This window comes from Trachypithecus francoisi, unplaced genomic scaffold (assembly GCF_009764315.1).
Source record: "Trachypithecus francoisi isolate TF-2019V2 unplaced genomic scaffold, Tfra_2.0 Lachesis_group2, whole genome shotgun sequence".
In the NCBI taxonomy this organism is placed as follows: Eukaryota; Metazoa; Chordata; class Mammalia; order Primates; family Cercopithecidae; genus Trachypithecus; species Trachypithecus francoisi.
The window spans coordinates 108,982,165-108,999,738 of NW_022681465.1; the positions used below are offsets into that span (position 1 = coordinate 108,982,165).

The following is a 17,574-nucleotide window of genomic DNA, read 5'->3' on the forward strand; positions in this document are numbered from 1 at the left end:
CTCAGCTTCCTGAGTAGCTGGGACTACAGGCGTCCGCCATCACCCCGGGATAATTTTTGTATTTTTAGTAGAGACGGGGTTTCACCATACTGGCCAGGCTGGTCTCGAATTCCTGACCTTGTGATCCGCCCGCCTCGGCCTCCCAAAAAGTGCTGGGATTACAGGCGTCAGCCACCGCGCCCGGCCGGTACAAATGCATTTCTTAACACATCTTTTGATCATCTCGTCCTTGGTGTTGGAAAAGACTAGGGAAAATCCAAAAGTGTCTATTCGGTGCCCAAATGCTAGAGTTAATACTCGAGGGCCTGATCTCTGGGCTCTTGCCATCCCTCTCCCATTATTTCTGAAGAAGTAGCCATTTTGCAGATTCCGGAGGATGGCAGCCAGGGCCGGCCCTTGGGACTAAATCTCATCTCCTCCAGGCTCCTTGGATCAAGCTGGGACCCGCAGCGCCAAGGCTGCTCTCCGTGATTTAGCAGCAACTTAAGAGTCAGAGAGACCGGAAGATGGGAGGCCAGGATTCTCAGGTGGGGTCAGGAGTGCTCAAAAACCCGTAGCAACGGCCGCGCCCCCGCCCCGGGGAGGTGATCTGCGGCTGGCAGTGCTGTGGCCTCTCCAGTGCCGGCGTCCGACGATCTAACGGCACTGCTCGCGGGGTGCGCGGCCCGCGACTCGGGCTGCCTCCCTCAACCTGGCAAATGTGCGTCCTCCCCACAAAATGCCACCACTTCCCTAAGTCACGCTGGGCCCCGGGGAGCTGATTTGAAATTGGTCTTCACGAGACGGAGCAGGGGCGGACGCAGCCGGCCTCCGGCTGAGAGCGGAGGGAAAGCGTCCCATACTCTCCGAGAATCCCGCGGGCTCGTGGCGTGTGGGACGCTTTCATCCGCTCTGAGTTCCCGGTTCCTCAGCCCCAACTCCCTACTCGGTCGCAGCCAAAGCCCGGAGCGTGGGATCCGGGCCCGGAGGAACGGGACGGCGAACGCGAGCGGCGCCGCGGCCGGGAGCCCGCCGCACCGGGCATGCTCAGTGGCGCGGCCGGCTGGGTGGCCCGCGAGCTGCACCCGGATCTGCTCGGCGGCGGCGACGTGAGCGCGCAGGGGGGCGGCGGCCTCGCCTCGTCTCTCTCTCTGCGCCTGGGTCGGGTGGGTGACGCCGAGAGCCAGAGAGATGTCGGATTTCGACAGTAACCCGTTTGCCGACCCGGATCTCAACAATCCCTTCAAGGTGAGCTTCGGCCCCAGCATCTCCTGCCGCCGCGACGCGTCGTTGTTTGTGAAAACGGACGAGTTCCTTCTCGCCCACTGCGCCTGCCCCTCGGCTCCCCTTAGCAGCCCAGAGAGGGGCGCGGGGCCGCAGTACCCCATTTGGCCCCCGGCCCCGCGTCACTCGTTTGGGTTTTGGGGTTTGGAGGTGGAACCTCCTCAGCTCGTGCCCGGCCGCCCTTCCACACGTCCCCGACTGGTGAGGGTCGTGCCTGCAGCCGGGACTGGGCCCGCGCGCCTGGAGGTGTCCTGGCCCGCCTCTCAGGAGCGGGGAGAGTGAGAGCCGAGGGCAGGTGGAGTCGCCCCTTGCCAGGCAAGTGTGGCTGGTAGGGCCGGGAGGCGGTGGAGGGGAGCCCGCCCTGGGGTGGGGTTGTCATGGGGACCCGAGGTGGCGGCGGCGGAGAGCTGCGTGGGGTGATGGCAGAGGTGTGGAGGAGGAGAGAGGTGAGGGCACCGAGTATGCTGCAATTAAAAAAAAAGGTTGTGTTTTCATTTTTTAAACTTGTGTTGCAACCAAATACCACCAGTGGCGCTGCCATCCCCCCTCTCCCTGTTAGGCTGAGGTTGAGGGTATTGATACCAAAGCAGAAGTTAAAAATAAATAAACATATCTGGAAAACAATAGTGCACGTGGACGACCTCTTCCCTACCCAGCTGCTTCTAGCAAGGTAAACGATGGGATATTTTCCAAGCACCTAGTGCGTCACCGGTTCTCTGGGCCATGTGAGGATACCATTTCCCACTTGAGCTGCTTTTCTTCTTGGAGTCGACCTTATCAACCCCAGCTTCGGAAGGGCTTGGCACAGAATCCTGCAAAGGAAGGCGGCTGAGATGTTCATCGTCTGCGTTTAAATGAATGCAACATCTAAATAACTCTCTTTGAAAGTATTCTGGATTTCCTAATGAGTGTAACTGTTTGCACGTGTAATTTGTTTCCAACTGTTGGTTGAAGTTGTATCTCAATCCCCCCTCCCCCCGGCCGTGTGCAATAGTAACCTTAATTTGCAATCACGCAGAATAAAACAGTAACTCTTAATTTGTGGTCACACAGGTGTCACTTCTGGCTTGTTGAGTTTACATCTTTTTACTCCTGATTTTATCTTTCATTAAGAATCCTGGAAGAGGAAAAATATTTCTGCTCTGATTATTAAATGCCTGATAATTCCAAGGAGGATTATTTTAATGAAATGATCCTGGTTATTATTGACAACTCCACTCACTTTGTAGCAGTGTAGAATTAGACTCAGTCACTGTTTCATTGTCCCTAATGTCACTTAAGAAAATTCAGTACAACTGGCCTGTACCTTTCAGTGACATGGTTGCATTTTAAGACATTTTTTTTCCCCCGGCAGTTTTGTTTCAATTAGTATTGGACTTGCTTCCATGTTGTGGAAAATCGGGTTATTCTTAAATGGTAGACTTTCTAAAGAGACCGTTCATAAATTGTTAAATGGGTGTTATTTTAAAATATTTTGAAGATAAAACATCAAGAACCTTTTAGCCTTTCCTAATTCAGATAATTCATTGACACTCTTTATCCAGCATCTGACGATTTGGCAGTGTATTTTCTACTTGGTCATTCCATTTCATGGTTCATTTCATATTAACTGGCTCTCTTGTTAGGGCAAGACATTGTCTTCATCTTAGCCCAGACTGTCCTTTTGTGACATCTAATATTGCCATGACACTTCCTCTTGTGACATTCATAAAGTTGCTGTAGTATTTCTAAACCTAGGAGTTGTTTTAAATATTCATTGTGGCATAACATTATAAATCTTTATAAGTGGATGGACTCAGGACAATGATTATTCAAGTTTGAAAAATGCTTCAGGGACAGTTCATTTAGGTCTAAAGGAGACTTGGTTGTACACACATTTCTGCTTATGATCTTTGATTTTAGTGACTTACAGCACTGTCAGTGTGTCTGACCCTTTATTTTTCCATTTCTGTTTATATTCACCTGCCCCTCCTCTTCTCAAAAGTATAGTTTAATATCTATATTTTGTCTTTTTACTTTTTCTTATATTTATGTAAAAGTGATTTTTGAAATAACATTTCTGATACTCTACTTAAATCTGAAATGTTCCCAGACTCATTTGTGTTACTTTATGATCAGCCTCCCTAGTAGCTGGGATTACAGGTGCCTGCCACCACGCCTGGCTAACTTTTTGTATTTTTATAAGAGTTGGGGTTTCACTGTGTTGGCCAGGCTGATCTTGAACTCCTGACCTCGTGATCTGCCCGCCTCGGCCTCCCAAAGTATTGGGATTACAGGCGTGAGCCACCGTGCCTGGCCGATCATTTTTCAAATCTTTTTATTTTCAGTATTTGAAGATAAAGCTCTTATTTTCAAGTATATGATATTTCGCATTTGGTAACTATGCTGATTTCTTTTTCATTAAATCCTATTTGGTTTCCATTGCCTTTTTCATTTTTTTAACATTTCTTTTCCTTCACTTTTATGTTAGGAATACTTTTGCAAGCATCTTTGTTTGAGCCATATCATGAAAGTAGTTTGAGTCTGTTCTCCTTATATAATATAACTATAGTGGTTTACTTGATTTTATTGGTTGTTGTAAGGTTATTTTTGCTGGATTCAATTCTTTTTTTTTTTTTTTTTTGGTTGAGCCCCTGCTTTATATTCTAGTGGTTGTGCTAGGCTCAGTGAATGGTTTTATGAAATTTGAATGGTTTTCATTACACATCAAGAAACTTGGAATAACTGGAAATCTTAGTGGTCCAAAATAAAATAGATGATTAAGTATGTACAAGTTTCTGAAGATCCACTCTTGAGCTGTTAAAATGGGGTTTTAAAGCTAGAGAGGGAAACATATTTTCTATATAGTCAACATGTAATTATTGAAGAATTGCTGTATGTCCTTTGTTTTCTGTTATTTATTCATTCAACAAATACTGAAGAAATATCTCTGTCCTTATGGCTATTAGTCTAACAGTGAGACAAATATGCTTGGAAAATGAATAAAAGGGGAGAGTTTAATAACCAGAAGAGGTCAGCAATATAGGCTCTTACAAGTCAGCATAAGAGTGTATGGTTAAGTGCCAGAACAAGTGCAGTTTGTTCATACAAGGGAGAAATTAGTAAGTGGTCAGAAAATCTTCATGCTTTCTAATATGCTTTTGCATATTAACATATGATAATTGATTGAATAGGATAGTTAAATAACATTTAAATTAATGTAATTTTTAAATTATGAGGAGAATTAGAATTTAACAGCTAGGAAGGCAAATTCTTAAAATATATTCAGTCAGATCTCAAAGATTAAAAAAACGAAGCCCACAGAGGCACACTTGCTCATTGTCTTATGCCCTTGTGTAGGTAGTATAGAACTAGCATTAGAACTTAGGTCTCCTGATTTCTAGTCCATTGCTGGTGACGCTGTATGCACTCTCTGGTTGCATTTTTGATACCAAAATTCTTGTTTTGTATTTGGAGGTTAGAGTTGAGGCTCTTGTCGGGAGGCAGCAGAGGATAGGATTAAAAAGTTTTGGCTCAAGAATTTGAAAAGATCTGGGCTTGATCCTGGCTTTGTCGCTAACTGGTTGTGAGACCTTGGAAAGTTACTTAACCTCTTTAAGACTCAGTTTACTATTTTGTAAAATAGGGTAATAGTACATTCTCTATAGGATTGTAAATAGGATTAGATGAACATACAATTAGCATGTAATAAGAGCTTAATGTATGGTGGTTTTAATTAGGTACTAATATTTAGTATTAATAGTAATTTAAGAAATTCTGTTTAATGGCTGGACGCGGTGGCTCACGCCTGTAATGCCAGTACTTTGGGAGGCCGAGGTGGGTGGATCACGAGGTCAGGAGTTCGAGATCAGCCTGGCCAACATAGTGAGACCCCAGTCTCTACCAACAATACAAAAAATTAGCTGGGTGTGGTGGCGGGCACCTGTAATCCCAGCTACTTGGGAGGCTGAGGCAGGAGAATTGCTTGAACCCAGGAGGTGGAGGCTGCAGTGTGCCAAGATCATGCCACTGCACTACAGCCTGGGCGACAGTGTGAGACTCGTCTCAAAAAAAAATTTTTTTGTTTAATAATCTCTGTATGCTTAGCTATGATTTCAGTGAAATTTATGTTCTTTTTGGCTCTTCTGGAGTGCTGGTAGTAGCTGTTTGACTGATCATAGTCAAGGAATCAAAGCTAAAAGTAATTAAGTGCTTTGCCAGTATCAGCCTGCTGGACTAGACCAAGGTTGTCTGAATTCTGGTGCTTTTTCACGACACATAGTTCCTCCCTAATAAAGTGTCTCTATATTAAAATTGAGCATGGTGTCCATTTTGTTTTGGCCTCAAAAAAATTAATTTTAGTCTATTGAAAATTTTTTTAAAAAATGGCCTAAAATTCAGCATTCTCACTTAGGTTATCTTTTAAGTTACAGTAATCTAGTGGCATTCTAAGAGTTGAAGTTGAAAATTTGAAAAGACCCATTAGCCGGGCGCGGTGGCTCAAGCCTGTAATCCCAGCACTTTGGGAGGCTGAGACGGGCGGATCACGAGGTCAGGAGATCGAGACCATCCTGGCTAACACGGTGAAACCCCGTCTCTACTAAAAATACAAAAAACTAGCCGGGCGAGGTGGCGGGCACCTGTAGTCCCAGCTACTCCGGAGGCTGAGGCAGGAGAATGGCATAAACTCGGGAGGCAGAGCTTGCAGTGAGCTGAGATCCGGCCACTGCACTCCAGCCCGGGTGACAGAGCAAGACTTCGTCTCAAAAAAAAAAAAAAGAAAATTGGAAAAGACCCATAATTCAAGTGTGTTATTCTTTTGTCTTAGTCTGTTTGGGCTGCTATAACAAAATATAGTACCTCACAGTGGGTAATTTATAAACAACAGAAATTTATTGCCCAGAACTCTGGAGGCTATGAAGTCCAGAATCAAGGTCCCAGCAGATTCAGTGTATGGTGAAGGCCTCTTGCTCATTGATTACATCTTCTTTGTGTCCTCACATGGCAGAAGGGGATGGCAGCTCTCTGGGGCCCTTTTTTCTTTTCTTTTCTTTTCTTTTCTTTCTTTTCTTTTTGAGATGGAGTCTTGCTCTGTCGGCTAGGCTGGTGTAATCTCGGCTCACTGCAACCTCCGTCTCCTGGGTTCAAGCAATTCCCCTGCCTCAGCCTCCTGAGTAGCTGGCACTACAGGCGTGCACCACCACGCCCGGCTAATTTTTTGTATTTTGGTAGAGACGGGGTTTTGCCATGTTGACCAGAATGGTCTCCATCTCTTGCCCTTGTGATCCACCCGCCTTGGCCTTCCAAAGTGCTGGGATTACAGGCGTGAGCCACCATGCCTAGCCTTTTTTTTTTGAGATGGAGTCTCTCACTCTGTTGCCTAGGCTGGAGTGCGGTGGTGCGATCTTGGCTCACTGCAACCTCTACCTCCAGCAATTCCCGTGCATCAGCCTCCTGAGTAGCTGGGATTACAGGTGCGTGCCACCTTGCCCAGCTAATTTTTGTATTTTTAGTAGAGACAGGGTTTCACTATACTGGCCAGGCTGGCCTTGAACTCTTGGCCTCAAGTGATCCACCTGCCTCAGTCTCCCAGAGTGCTGGGATTACAGATGTGTGCCACCACACTTGGCCTCTGGGGCCTTTTTTTTTTTTTAAGAAATAGGGATATTAATCCCATTCTTGAGAGCAGAGCACTGCTGACCTGATCACCTTCCAAAGGCTTCATCTTCTAATACCATCACATTGGTGATAGGTTTCAGCATGTGATTTTTAAGGAAACACAAACATTCAGACCTTAATTTTCATTTTGTAACATCAAGAATGTCATCCATCGATTTCATTTACATTGACAATGATACTTACAAGTTGATTTCACTCCTCCCTTATCTGTTTAAAATTTTGAGGCTGGACATGATGGCTCATGCTTGTAATCCCAGTGCTTTGGGAAGGCAAGGCAGGAGGATTGCTTGAACCCAAGAATTTGAGACCAGCCTGGGCAATATAGTGAGACTTCCATCTCTACTAAAATTTAAAAGTTAGCTGGGTGTGGTGGTGCACACCTGTAGTCTAAGATACTTGGGAGACTGAGACTGGAGGGCAACAGAGTGAGACCCTATCTCAAAAAGAAAAACAAACCCCCAAAACAAACAAAAAAGATAAACAATTTTGAGTTTGGAGATTGGATAGCACTAGGAAAGCATTCTGAGGATTTCCTTTGTGATTGTCACACTTTGAAAACTATCTTTTAACATTAATCCGGAACATAGTGGTTGTAGTTTGTGGGCATGTGTTATTTTACGTTCATGTCAACTGCATGAATTCCTGCTCATTTTTCCTCATGTTAATATTTTTAAAAAGCACATATCGAGCTGCTGTTATATTTCATCAACTTAAGATGCCATCCTTTGTAAGATACATCATTATCTTATTTACCACTGTCTCACTTATCTGTTGCTATGTAACAATCCCAAAATATAATGGCTTACAATAACAATTATTTGCTCACGACTCTGTTATTTGAGCTAGACTTAGCTGGGCAGGTTTTTTCTATTTTTTAATATTCTTTTCTGGAGTTACTCAAGTGGCTTCAGTCACCTGGTTTATGATTTCAGATATCCTTACTCAAGTGCCTGGTGGTTACCTGGAGATGTCAGTGGGCACAGCAATTGGCTGTCTTTCGTGTAGCCTCTCTACTAGTAATAAGTGGGCTTTGTGCATAGTAGCAGCAGTGCTCCCAGAAGGTAAGAGCTGAAGCTACAAGGCTTCTTGAGTCATATGCCACTTCTGCTATATTCTATTGGTCAAAACAAGGCACAAGTTCAGCCTAGATTTTAAAAGGAGTGGCAAGCAATAGGCCCCACTTCTTGACTGGAGACAGACCTATGAACTAAAGATACACCCAGCATAAAATGGCAAGGCAGTCATAGGATAACTTCAGTAGACACTCCCATGCAAATAGGGAAAGAGTGGGAGGCGTGTAGCAGCTGCTGATCTATAGCAATTCTGAAATCTAGCCAGGCACATGTTGTTAGGGTCCTCTACATTGAGGACAATGAGTGTTTCTTGATTAGGGCCCAGTTCTGCTACCTGGTATTGGTTCCTTCACCTGTTATTTTCTTCTGCTTTTGGCTCCACCCTCTGAGAGGTCCTTTATTAATTTTTTTCTTTAAGAATGAGCCCTGTTGCAGCTGAGTAGCATTTTTGGCCTGCTTCTTGCCCATTAAAAATTCGGAGCCCAGAAGTTTCTATTTATTTTGAACTGGTTTTTTAGTCCGGGCTGGCACAGCTCTCTTAACAGTTTCTTTTTAATCTTACCAGAGTTCAAACTATGCCTTAAAAAGCACATTCGTCATTCTTCTTGAGACAATCTTTATTTAGGGTGAAGTGTCAGTTGCCATGGTCAATATTCTTAAGATATTTAGAAAACGTTTTGTCTGGGTTGAGCATCTCATATGGCCAGTGGAAGGCTGCTGCCGTAGGAGGCTGCTGTGCCACGTGACAAAACTAGGATTCGAACACAGTTTTATTTTGGCCCTGTAGCTTTAACTACAATCATATGAGATGATGGCAATTATGAAATTTTTGAAACTAAACTGTTCTTATGCTGATATTACCAAAAGATTTTTTGGAATACAATTAATATTTAATAGTGATAAGTGCAGATCCAAATAATTTATTGGTTGTTTCCTTACTATGAACCACCAGTGTGATACAGTTGCTGAAAAATATATATTGGCTTAATGAAATTAGTGATCAGTTCCTTAAAATTAATAATCCTACAGTATTCTGGTCTAATAGCTGGGTATTGTTCTTTTTTTTTTTTGAGACGGAGTCTCGCTCTGTCGCCCAGGCTGGAGTGCAGTGGCCGGATCTCAGCTCACTGCAAGCTCCGCCTCCCGGGTTCCCGCCATTCTCCTGCCTCACCCTCCCAAGCTGGGACTACAGGCGCCCGCCAACGCGCCCGGCTAGTTTTTTGTATTTTTAGTAGAGACGGGGTTTCACCGTGTTAGCCAGGATGGTCTCGATCTCCTGACCTCGTGATCCGCCCGTCTCGGCCTCCCAAAGTGCTGGGATTACAGGCTTGAGCCACCGCGCCCGGCCTTGGGTATTGTTCTTAATTGTGCATATTTAAAGAGTGCTGTGAAAATACTGGGATATGCCCAAAGAGGACAATCAAAATGGTCATGGGACTGGAATCAAGTTATAGGAAGAACAATTTAAGTTTCAATTACTCAGCAGATTTAGTCTACAGAGAGCTAAAGGCAAATAGGAGAGCTCCCATTAGATACCTAAAGGGTTCTTAGTTATGTGAATAAACTTGTTATTTGTTGCTTTAGAAAAAGAATCTAAGGTTAACTGGCAAAGTTTACTTGAAGGTAAATATTGTCCAAATAGATATTTAAAAATCTGCTTGCATGGCCTGACAGTGGTCTTTTGGTAGGGCATTCTCCAGCACTTGCAGGAAATGCAAGCAGAAGTTGTATAACCTATAGAGACGCATACAGACATACCTCAGAGATATTGCAGGTTTGGTTCCAGATCACCTTAATAAAGTGAATACTGCAATAAAGCAAGTTATGTGAATTTGTTGTTTCCCAGTGCACGTAAAAGTTATGTTTATAGTATACTGTAGTGTATTAAGTGTGCAGTAACATGTCTAAAAGGTGTATATACCTTAATTTAACAATACTTTAATGCAAAAAAATGCTAACGATCATCAGAACCTTCAGCGACTCATAATCTTTTTGTTGTTAGAGCATCTTTCCTTGTTGTTGATGGTTGCTGACTGATAAGGGTGGTGGTTGCTGATGGTTGGGGTAGCTGTGGCAGTTTCTTAAAATAAGACAGTGATGGAGTTTGCCACATTAGTGGACTGTTCCTTTCATGGAAGATTTGTCTGTAGCATGCTGTGCTGTTTGATAGCATTTTACCCACAGTAGAACTTCTTTCAAAGTTGAAGTCAGTCCTCTCAAACCCTGCCACTGCTTTATCAACTAATTTTATGTGCTGTTCTCAATTGTTTGCTGTCATTTCAACAATATTCATAAGCGTCTTCACCGGGAGTAGGTTTCTTTCTTTTTTTAAAAAAATTATTATTATACTTCTAGGGTACATGTGCACAACGTTCAGGTTTCTTGCATATGTATACATGTGCCGTGTTGGTGTCCTGCACCCATTAACTCGTCATTTACATGAGGTATTTGTCCTAATGCTATCCCTTCCCCCTCCCTCACCCCATGACAGGCCCTGGTGTGTGATGTTCCCCACCCTGTGTCCAAGTGTTCTTATTGTTCAGTTCCCACCTGTGAGTGAGAACATGCTGTGTTTGTTTTTCTGTCCTTGCGATAGTTTGCTCAGAATGATGGTTTCTAGCTTCATCCATGTCCCTGCAAAGGACATGAACTCATCCTTTTTTATGGCTGCATAGTATTCCTTGGTGTATATGTGCCACATTTTCTTAATTCTATCACTGATGGACATTTGGGTTTGTTCCAAGTCTTTGCTATTGTGAATAGTGCCGCAATAAACATACGTGTGCATGTGTCTTTATAGTAGCATGATTTATAATCCTTTGGGTATATACCCAGTAATGGAATGGTTGGGTCAAATGGTATTTCTGGTTCTAGATCCTTGCAACATCTCCTTAAGCTGATAAGCAACTTCAGCAAAGTCTCAGGATACAAAATCAGTTTGCAAAAATCACAAGCATTCCTATACACCAATAACACAAACAGAGCCAAATCGTGAGTGAACTCCCATTCACAGTTGCTACAAAGAGAATAAAATACCTTGGAATCCAACTTACAAGTGATGTGAAGGATCTCTTCAAGGAGAACTACAAACCACTGCTCAATGAAATAAAAGAGGACACAAACAAATGGAAGAACATTCCATGCTCGTGGATAGGAAGAATCAATATCTTGAAAATGGCCATACTGCCCGAGATGTAATTTATAGATTTAACACCAGGAGTAGATTTCATCTCAAGAAAACACTTTCTTTGCTCATCCATAAGAAGCAACTCCTTATCTGTTTAATTTTAATCATGAGATTGCAGCAATTTAGTCACATCTTTAGATTCCACTTCTAATTCTAGTTCTTTCAGTGTTTCTACCATATCTGCAGTTACTTCCACCCCTGAAATCTTGAACCCTTCTGAGTCATTCCTAAGGGTTTGCATCAACTTCTTTCAAACTCCTGTTAATATTGACATTTTGACCTCCTCCCATGAATCATGAATGTTCTTAATGACATCTAGAATAGTGAATCCTTTCCACAAGATTTTCGATTGACTTTTTCCAGATCCATCAGAGGAATCACTGTCTATGGTAACCATAGCCTTATGAAATTTATTTCTTAAATACTAATACTTGAAAGTTGAAATGACTCCTTGATCTGTGGGTTGCGAAAGGGATGTTAGCTATGCCTGAAAACAATATTAATCTCTTTGTACATCTCCATCAGTACTCTTGGGTGGCCAGGTGCACTGTCATTGAGCAGTAATATTTTGAAACGAATCTTTTTCTGAGCAGTAGGTCTCAACAGTGGGCTTAAAATATTCAGTATACCATGCTGCAAACGAATGTGCTCTCATCCAAGCTTTGTAGTTCCATTTCTAAAGCACAGGCAAAGTAGATTTAACATAATTCTTAAGGGCCCTAGGATTTTTGGAGTGGTACGTGAACATTGGCTTCAACTTAAAGTCACCAGCTGCATTTTCCCCTAACAAGGGAGTAAACCTGTCCTTTGAAGCTTTGAAGCCAGGCATTGACATGTCCTGCCTCTAGCTCAGAAAGTCTTAGATGGCATCTTCTTCCAATATAAGACTGTTTCACCTCCTTTTGAGAATCAGTTGTTTAGGCTGGGCGTGGTGGCTCACACCTGTAATCCCAGCACTTTGAGAGGTCGAAGCTGGTGGTTCACCGGAGATCAGGAGTTTGAGACCAGCCTGGCCAACATGGTGAAACCCTGTCTCTACCAAAAATACAAAAATTAGCTGGGTGTGATGGCAGGTGCCTGTAGTTCCAGCTACTCGGGAGACTCTGCAGGAGAATTGCTTGAACCAGCGAGGTGGAGGTTGCAGTGAGCTGAGATCGTGCCACTGCACCTTGCACTTTTACGTTATGGAGACAGCTTCTTTCCTTAAACCTCGTAACCAACCTCTGCTGGCTTCCACCTCTTCTTCTGCAGCTTCGTTACCTCTCCGAGCTTTCATAGAGTTGAAGAGAGTTAGGGTCTTGGTCTGGATTAGGCTTTGGTTTAGGGGAATGTTGTGGTTAATCTTCTATCCAGACTGCTCAACCTTGCTTCATACTACAAGAAGGCTGTTTCGTTTCTTATCATTTGTGTGTTTACTGGAGTAGCACTTTTAATTTCCTTCAAGAACTTTTCTTTTGCATTCACAACTCTTTGGCTCAAAGAAGCCTAGCTTTGGCTTATCTTGGCTTTCAGCTTGTCTTCCTTACTGAACTTAATCATTTCTACATTTTGATTTTAAAATGAGAGATGCATGACTCTTCCTTTCACTCGGACACTTAGAGGCCATTGTAGGGTTGTTAATTGGCCTAATTTCAACATTGTTATGTCTCAGGGAATAGGGAGACCCAAGAAGAGGGACAGAGGAGAACAGCTGGTTGGTGAAATAGGACACACAATTTTTTTTTTTTTTTTTGATTCAGAGTCTCTCTCTGTCTCCAAGGCTGGAGTGCAGTGGCATGATGTCGGCTCACTGCAACCTCTGCCTTGCAGGTTCAAGCGGTTTTCCTGCCTTAGCCTCCTGAGTAGCTAGGACTATAGGTGTGCACCACCACACCTGGTTAATTTTTGTATTTTTAGTAGAGATGGGGTTTCATCATGTTGGCCAGGCTGGTCTTAAACTCCTGACCTCAGGTGATCCACCCACCATGGCCTCCCAAAGTGCTGGGATTACAAGTGTGAGCCATCGTGCCCGACCAGGACACACAACATTTATCAAGTTTGCAGTGTTATGAGCATGGTTTGTGGCACCCCAAGACAGTTACAAATAGTAACAACAAGTATCACTGATCACAGATCACCATAGCAGACATAATGATAATGAAAAAGTTTGAAATACTGTGAGTATTACCATAGTGTGACACTAGAGACGTGAAGTGAGCACATCTGTTGTTGGGAAAACGATGCTGCAAGACTTGCTTGATGCAGGGTTGCTACAAACCTTCAATTTATTTTTTTAAAAAAGGCAGTATCTATTAAGTACAATGAAACTAGGTATTCCAGCATTTTCTCTGTTCTAATATATCGACTATATTGGATATTGGACTTGAGTGTGATCATTTCAGCTAGAGAGGATGTTTTATGTTGAGAGACCAGCTATACTCCGAACCTCAGCTTCTGCTGAGGGAGCAGCCCTCATGGTAGCTTACACATTTGTGATCATGTCGTCTAGGATGTGACTCTTGCCATCCTGGCCTCAACTGGCTGGTCTTAACAAGGTACTTGTCCAAAGCAGTGGAATAGCAGTCATCTCACTAGGCTTTTGAAGGCCATTTTCAAGAATTCCTCTCCCTCATTAGAGCTGCTTTTTAACTAGAAGGGGTGTGCCATGTCATGAAGAATTTCAATCTTTGTGAAACCTGGCATTCTTCTTTCTGTACGTATCTTTAAAATATTCTCCTGCTCCCAGCATTTGGGGTGACCTGAGTGAGTCTGTTTGTTTCAGCCAGAATTGCTAAACAGTAAGTGTAAAGTAACATTTTCTTGCCAAAACTATGATAGAGTTAAGCCTGTATTTAGACCTACAGTTTTTGGTGGTATAGCGGAGTAATACATTTGCAAATATTGTAAGATGTTTTTAAATCACAAGGGAGAATTTCCCTACTTTCACCAGGTGTAGGATATAAAAAGGTGACATGGAGTTTGGTTAGATTTAACCTTATAACAAGTCTCCTTACAACTTTCAGTTCACTTGTTCCTACTGAGGCAGTCTGTAATGTCCTACAGCTTTTGACTTCATATAATAGACTAGTGTTGAAGCACCTGTTCTCCTTTCTGTGCAGAAGCCTTGCAGATCTATACCCAGAGAGCAATCCAGTAATCCCCTTCTCCTTGGCATTTGGCTTTGGGTGCTTTTCAGAATTAGTAATGTTACTTTATCAGTTGCTGGACACTTAAGTTGTTTCTGTTTTTTGGCTATTACAGGTAATGTGTCTATAAACATTCCTGTACAAGTGTTTTGTTTGATCACCTGTTTTAAATTCTTTTGGGGATATATACCTACAAGTGGAATTGCTTAGTCATATGGTAACTCTGTTTAATCATGGAGGAACTTCCAGACCCTTTTTCAAAGTGGCTGCACTATTTTGTATTCCTGCTTGCAGTGTATAAGTATGTAGATTTCTCTGTATCTTCGATAACACTTGCTATTACCTGTTTTTTATTCTAGTCATCCTAGTGGGGACTAAGTGGTGTCTTGTAGTTTTGATTTGCAGTCTGCTGATAACTAACAATGTTGAGGATCTTTTCATTTACTTATTGGCATTTACGTATTTTCTTTGATGTCTGTTCAGAGCCTTTGGCTATTTTTAGATTGGGTTATTTGTCTTTTTTATTATTGAGTTTTAAGAGTTTTTATATATCCTGGATACATACCTTTGTCAGGTATGTGATTTGTGACTCCCCCCCCCCCCCCCATTTTCTGGGTTATCTGCTTTCTTGATAACATCTTTTGAAGCACAAAAGCTTTTACTTTTGTTAAGTTCAAATTACCTGTTTTTTTGTTGTTTGTGTTTTAGTGTCACATCTAAGAATCCTTCACCAAATCTGAGGTAAAGAAGGTTTATCCCTGTGTTTTCTTCAGAGTTTTATAGTTTTAGCTCTTGCATTTAGGTCTATGATTCCTTTTGAGTTAATTTTTGTATTTGGTATGAGGTAAGGTCAACTTCGTTGTTTTGCATGTGGTTATAATGGTTGTTTCAGCACCATTTGTTGAAAAGATTGTTCATTACGCTTTGAATGATCTTGGCACACTTGTCAAAAATCTCACTATTCTTAATTTGTGTTCGTGCAAAGGAGATGAAGTATTTTATCTGAAAAAGCCCTCAGATTTCATGCAAAAATGGCTTGCAAATACCTGGTAGTCACCAGGTTTTCAGAGTATATATTAACTTGCCCAGCTTCTAAAATTGCCAGAGCTACTTTTGCAACTGCTTCTAAGTCTTTGCATACTTAAAAACAAATTTAATAGCAGGTTTTACACTTGCTTTTAGAATGTAATTATGAACACATTGTATTACCAACTTGATACTTTTCCTTTTTTAAAAAAACAAATGCTTCCTTCAAAGAAATACTTCCCTTTATTTTACAGAACACAGTTGAATTACATAATACATTTTTGCATATAAGCAGAAATATTGAAACACCTTAAACTCTTAAAGCAAAGGATAAGGTATAGTGTAAAGCGTTATGCATTTTGAGTATTGCTGAAATCAAATTAGGAAGGAGAGATTTGTGATAGTTACACATTAATAATTATAATTTGATTGATAATAGAAGAAAACATTTGAATGCAAATAATTTAGTATATGTAGCTATTAAAGAATTTTGCTTCTCAAACAGTGAAAACAATGCATATTGTAGAAGCATTCTGTATATGGCAAATACTGTAAGTTCCCACTTTCTTCAAGAGAAATAAGCAATGGCCGTATTATATACATGCTAATGGCAGCCATTTAATCCGTGGAAATCCTCCAGTGGTGGTTAGAATTCTCATATGATAATTTGGGATATATGGAGAGCACTGTTAAAGTGGTAGGTAATGGGAAAAGAGCATCAGGAGTATTGGCCAGTCATGGCCAGGAGTTGGTAAACTAGGTGTAATTTTACCACGATTTGGCACTTTTTCTTAGAAACAAATTCTAAATGGTGGTTAAGCTTCCCAGGCCAGTGCTTAGAATCGTAGTATGTAGCACCAAACCCAAGCATTCTCCGCAGTAATATACCCAAAGAGGGGGAAGGTTCATTTGTGAGATCAGGGATTCATCCCCTGCTAGCCTCCCATGATGTTGAAAAGTAATCATAATCTTAAAGACTAATAGCTCAGATATACAAAAAAGAACATTAGATGTCTTTTTCAAAAATCTCCAAGCAAGTGCACAACTCTCCAACATTTTTATGAAACTTACATCACAAGGTGATTTGTCATAACAATAAAAAGGAGTTCTTTTTACTGTTATCCTCACTTCATTCAAGTCATGATATATAATAGCTTCTAAAGTCACTGAGCTTGGTAAGGCAACTAGTAATTTGCATGTCATGTTTTTGTTTCTGTTTCTGTTAATACCAAAAAGTGTGAAAGTTAATAAAAAATTAGAGCCTGCTTTAGAAAATACAGGCAGCTTAGGGGTAAAATAAATTATAATTACATGTTGCAACAAAAGATAATCTTGCATTATTTATTTTCTTTATCTGTTATTTAAAAAGATTCCTATCTTTATTCTGATTCAAAAGGAAAACTTCTGGAACTATTAATATAAGAAACATAACAACAACAACAACAACAACAACTAAATACTGAAGTTAGAAAAATTAATTTGCCTGTGATCACCTAGCTAGGAGGTAGAGAAGCAAACCTTAAGCTGTGTGGTTCCAGAGCCCACTTTCTTACCTACTCCTCTCTACTAGTGGAATACAGACCTCTGCAAATTTCACTTACTCCTTCCTCTAATCTCCCTAACACTAGTCTAAGAACACAGAAATGTTTGCCTGCAATATGTATAGTTTATAGAACTTTTTCTTATGAACTCAACTCTAAGTCGTGATGAAGTTCCCCTGAGATTCAGCTATAAACATTTCCATTAAAAATGTTTATATTAAATAGAAAAAGCATGTATTACTACTTTCAAGCTTTGGGAATACATTAATTTGCATTTTTGCAGTATGCTACTTACCTTAGGCTTGCTTCACCCGATAAAAAACCACAAGACTGACTAACTCAAACAAGTATCCCTAGCTCTAGGAAAGTTGCCATGTGGGGATAAAATTGCACCTTTAGTTTTAAAATCTTTCTTAAGGATTTACTATCCATGTAAAACATGTTTATATTCTCTAAATGTTCAGTGCTTTGCCCTACTGATTGCTTTTTTTTTTTTTTTTTTTTGAGGCGGAGTCTCGCTCTATTGCCCAGACTGGAGTGCAGTGGCCTGATCTCAGCTCACTGCAAGCTCCGCCTCCCGGGTTTACACCATTCTCCTGCCTCAGCCTCCCGAGTAGCTGGGACTACAGGCGCCCGCCATCTCGCCCGGCTAGTTTTTGTATTTTTAGTAGAAACGGGGTTTCACTGTGTTAGCCAGGATG

The 17,574-nt window shown here is 41.7% G+C and overlaps 1 protein-coding gene across 2 annotated transcripts in view; it reads left to right on the forward strand.

The window, feature by feature from the left end:
- Positions 1-339: 339 nt before the first annotated feature.
- Positions 340-17,574, forward strand: part of SCAMP1 (secretory carrier membrane protein 1) — a 129,874-nt gene continuing 112,639 nt past the window's right edge. For both annotated transcript variants that reach the window (XM_033179947.1, XM_033179948.1), the window contains exon 1: positions 340-1,227. In XM_033179947.1, coding sequence (XP_033035838.1) covers positions 1,171-1,227 — 57 coding nt within the window. In that variant the 5' untranslated portion in view covers positions 340-1,170. The remainder of the gene's footprint in view (positions 1,228-17,574) is intronic.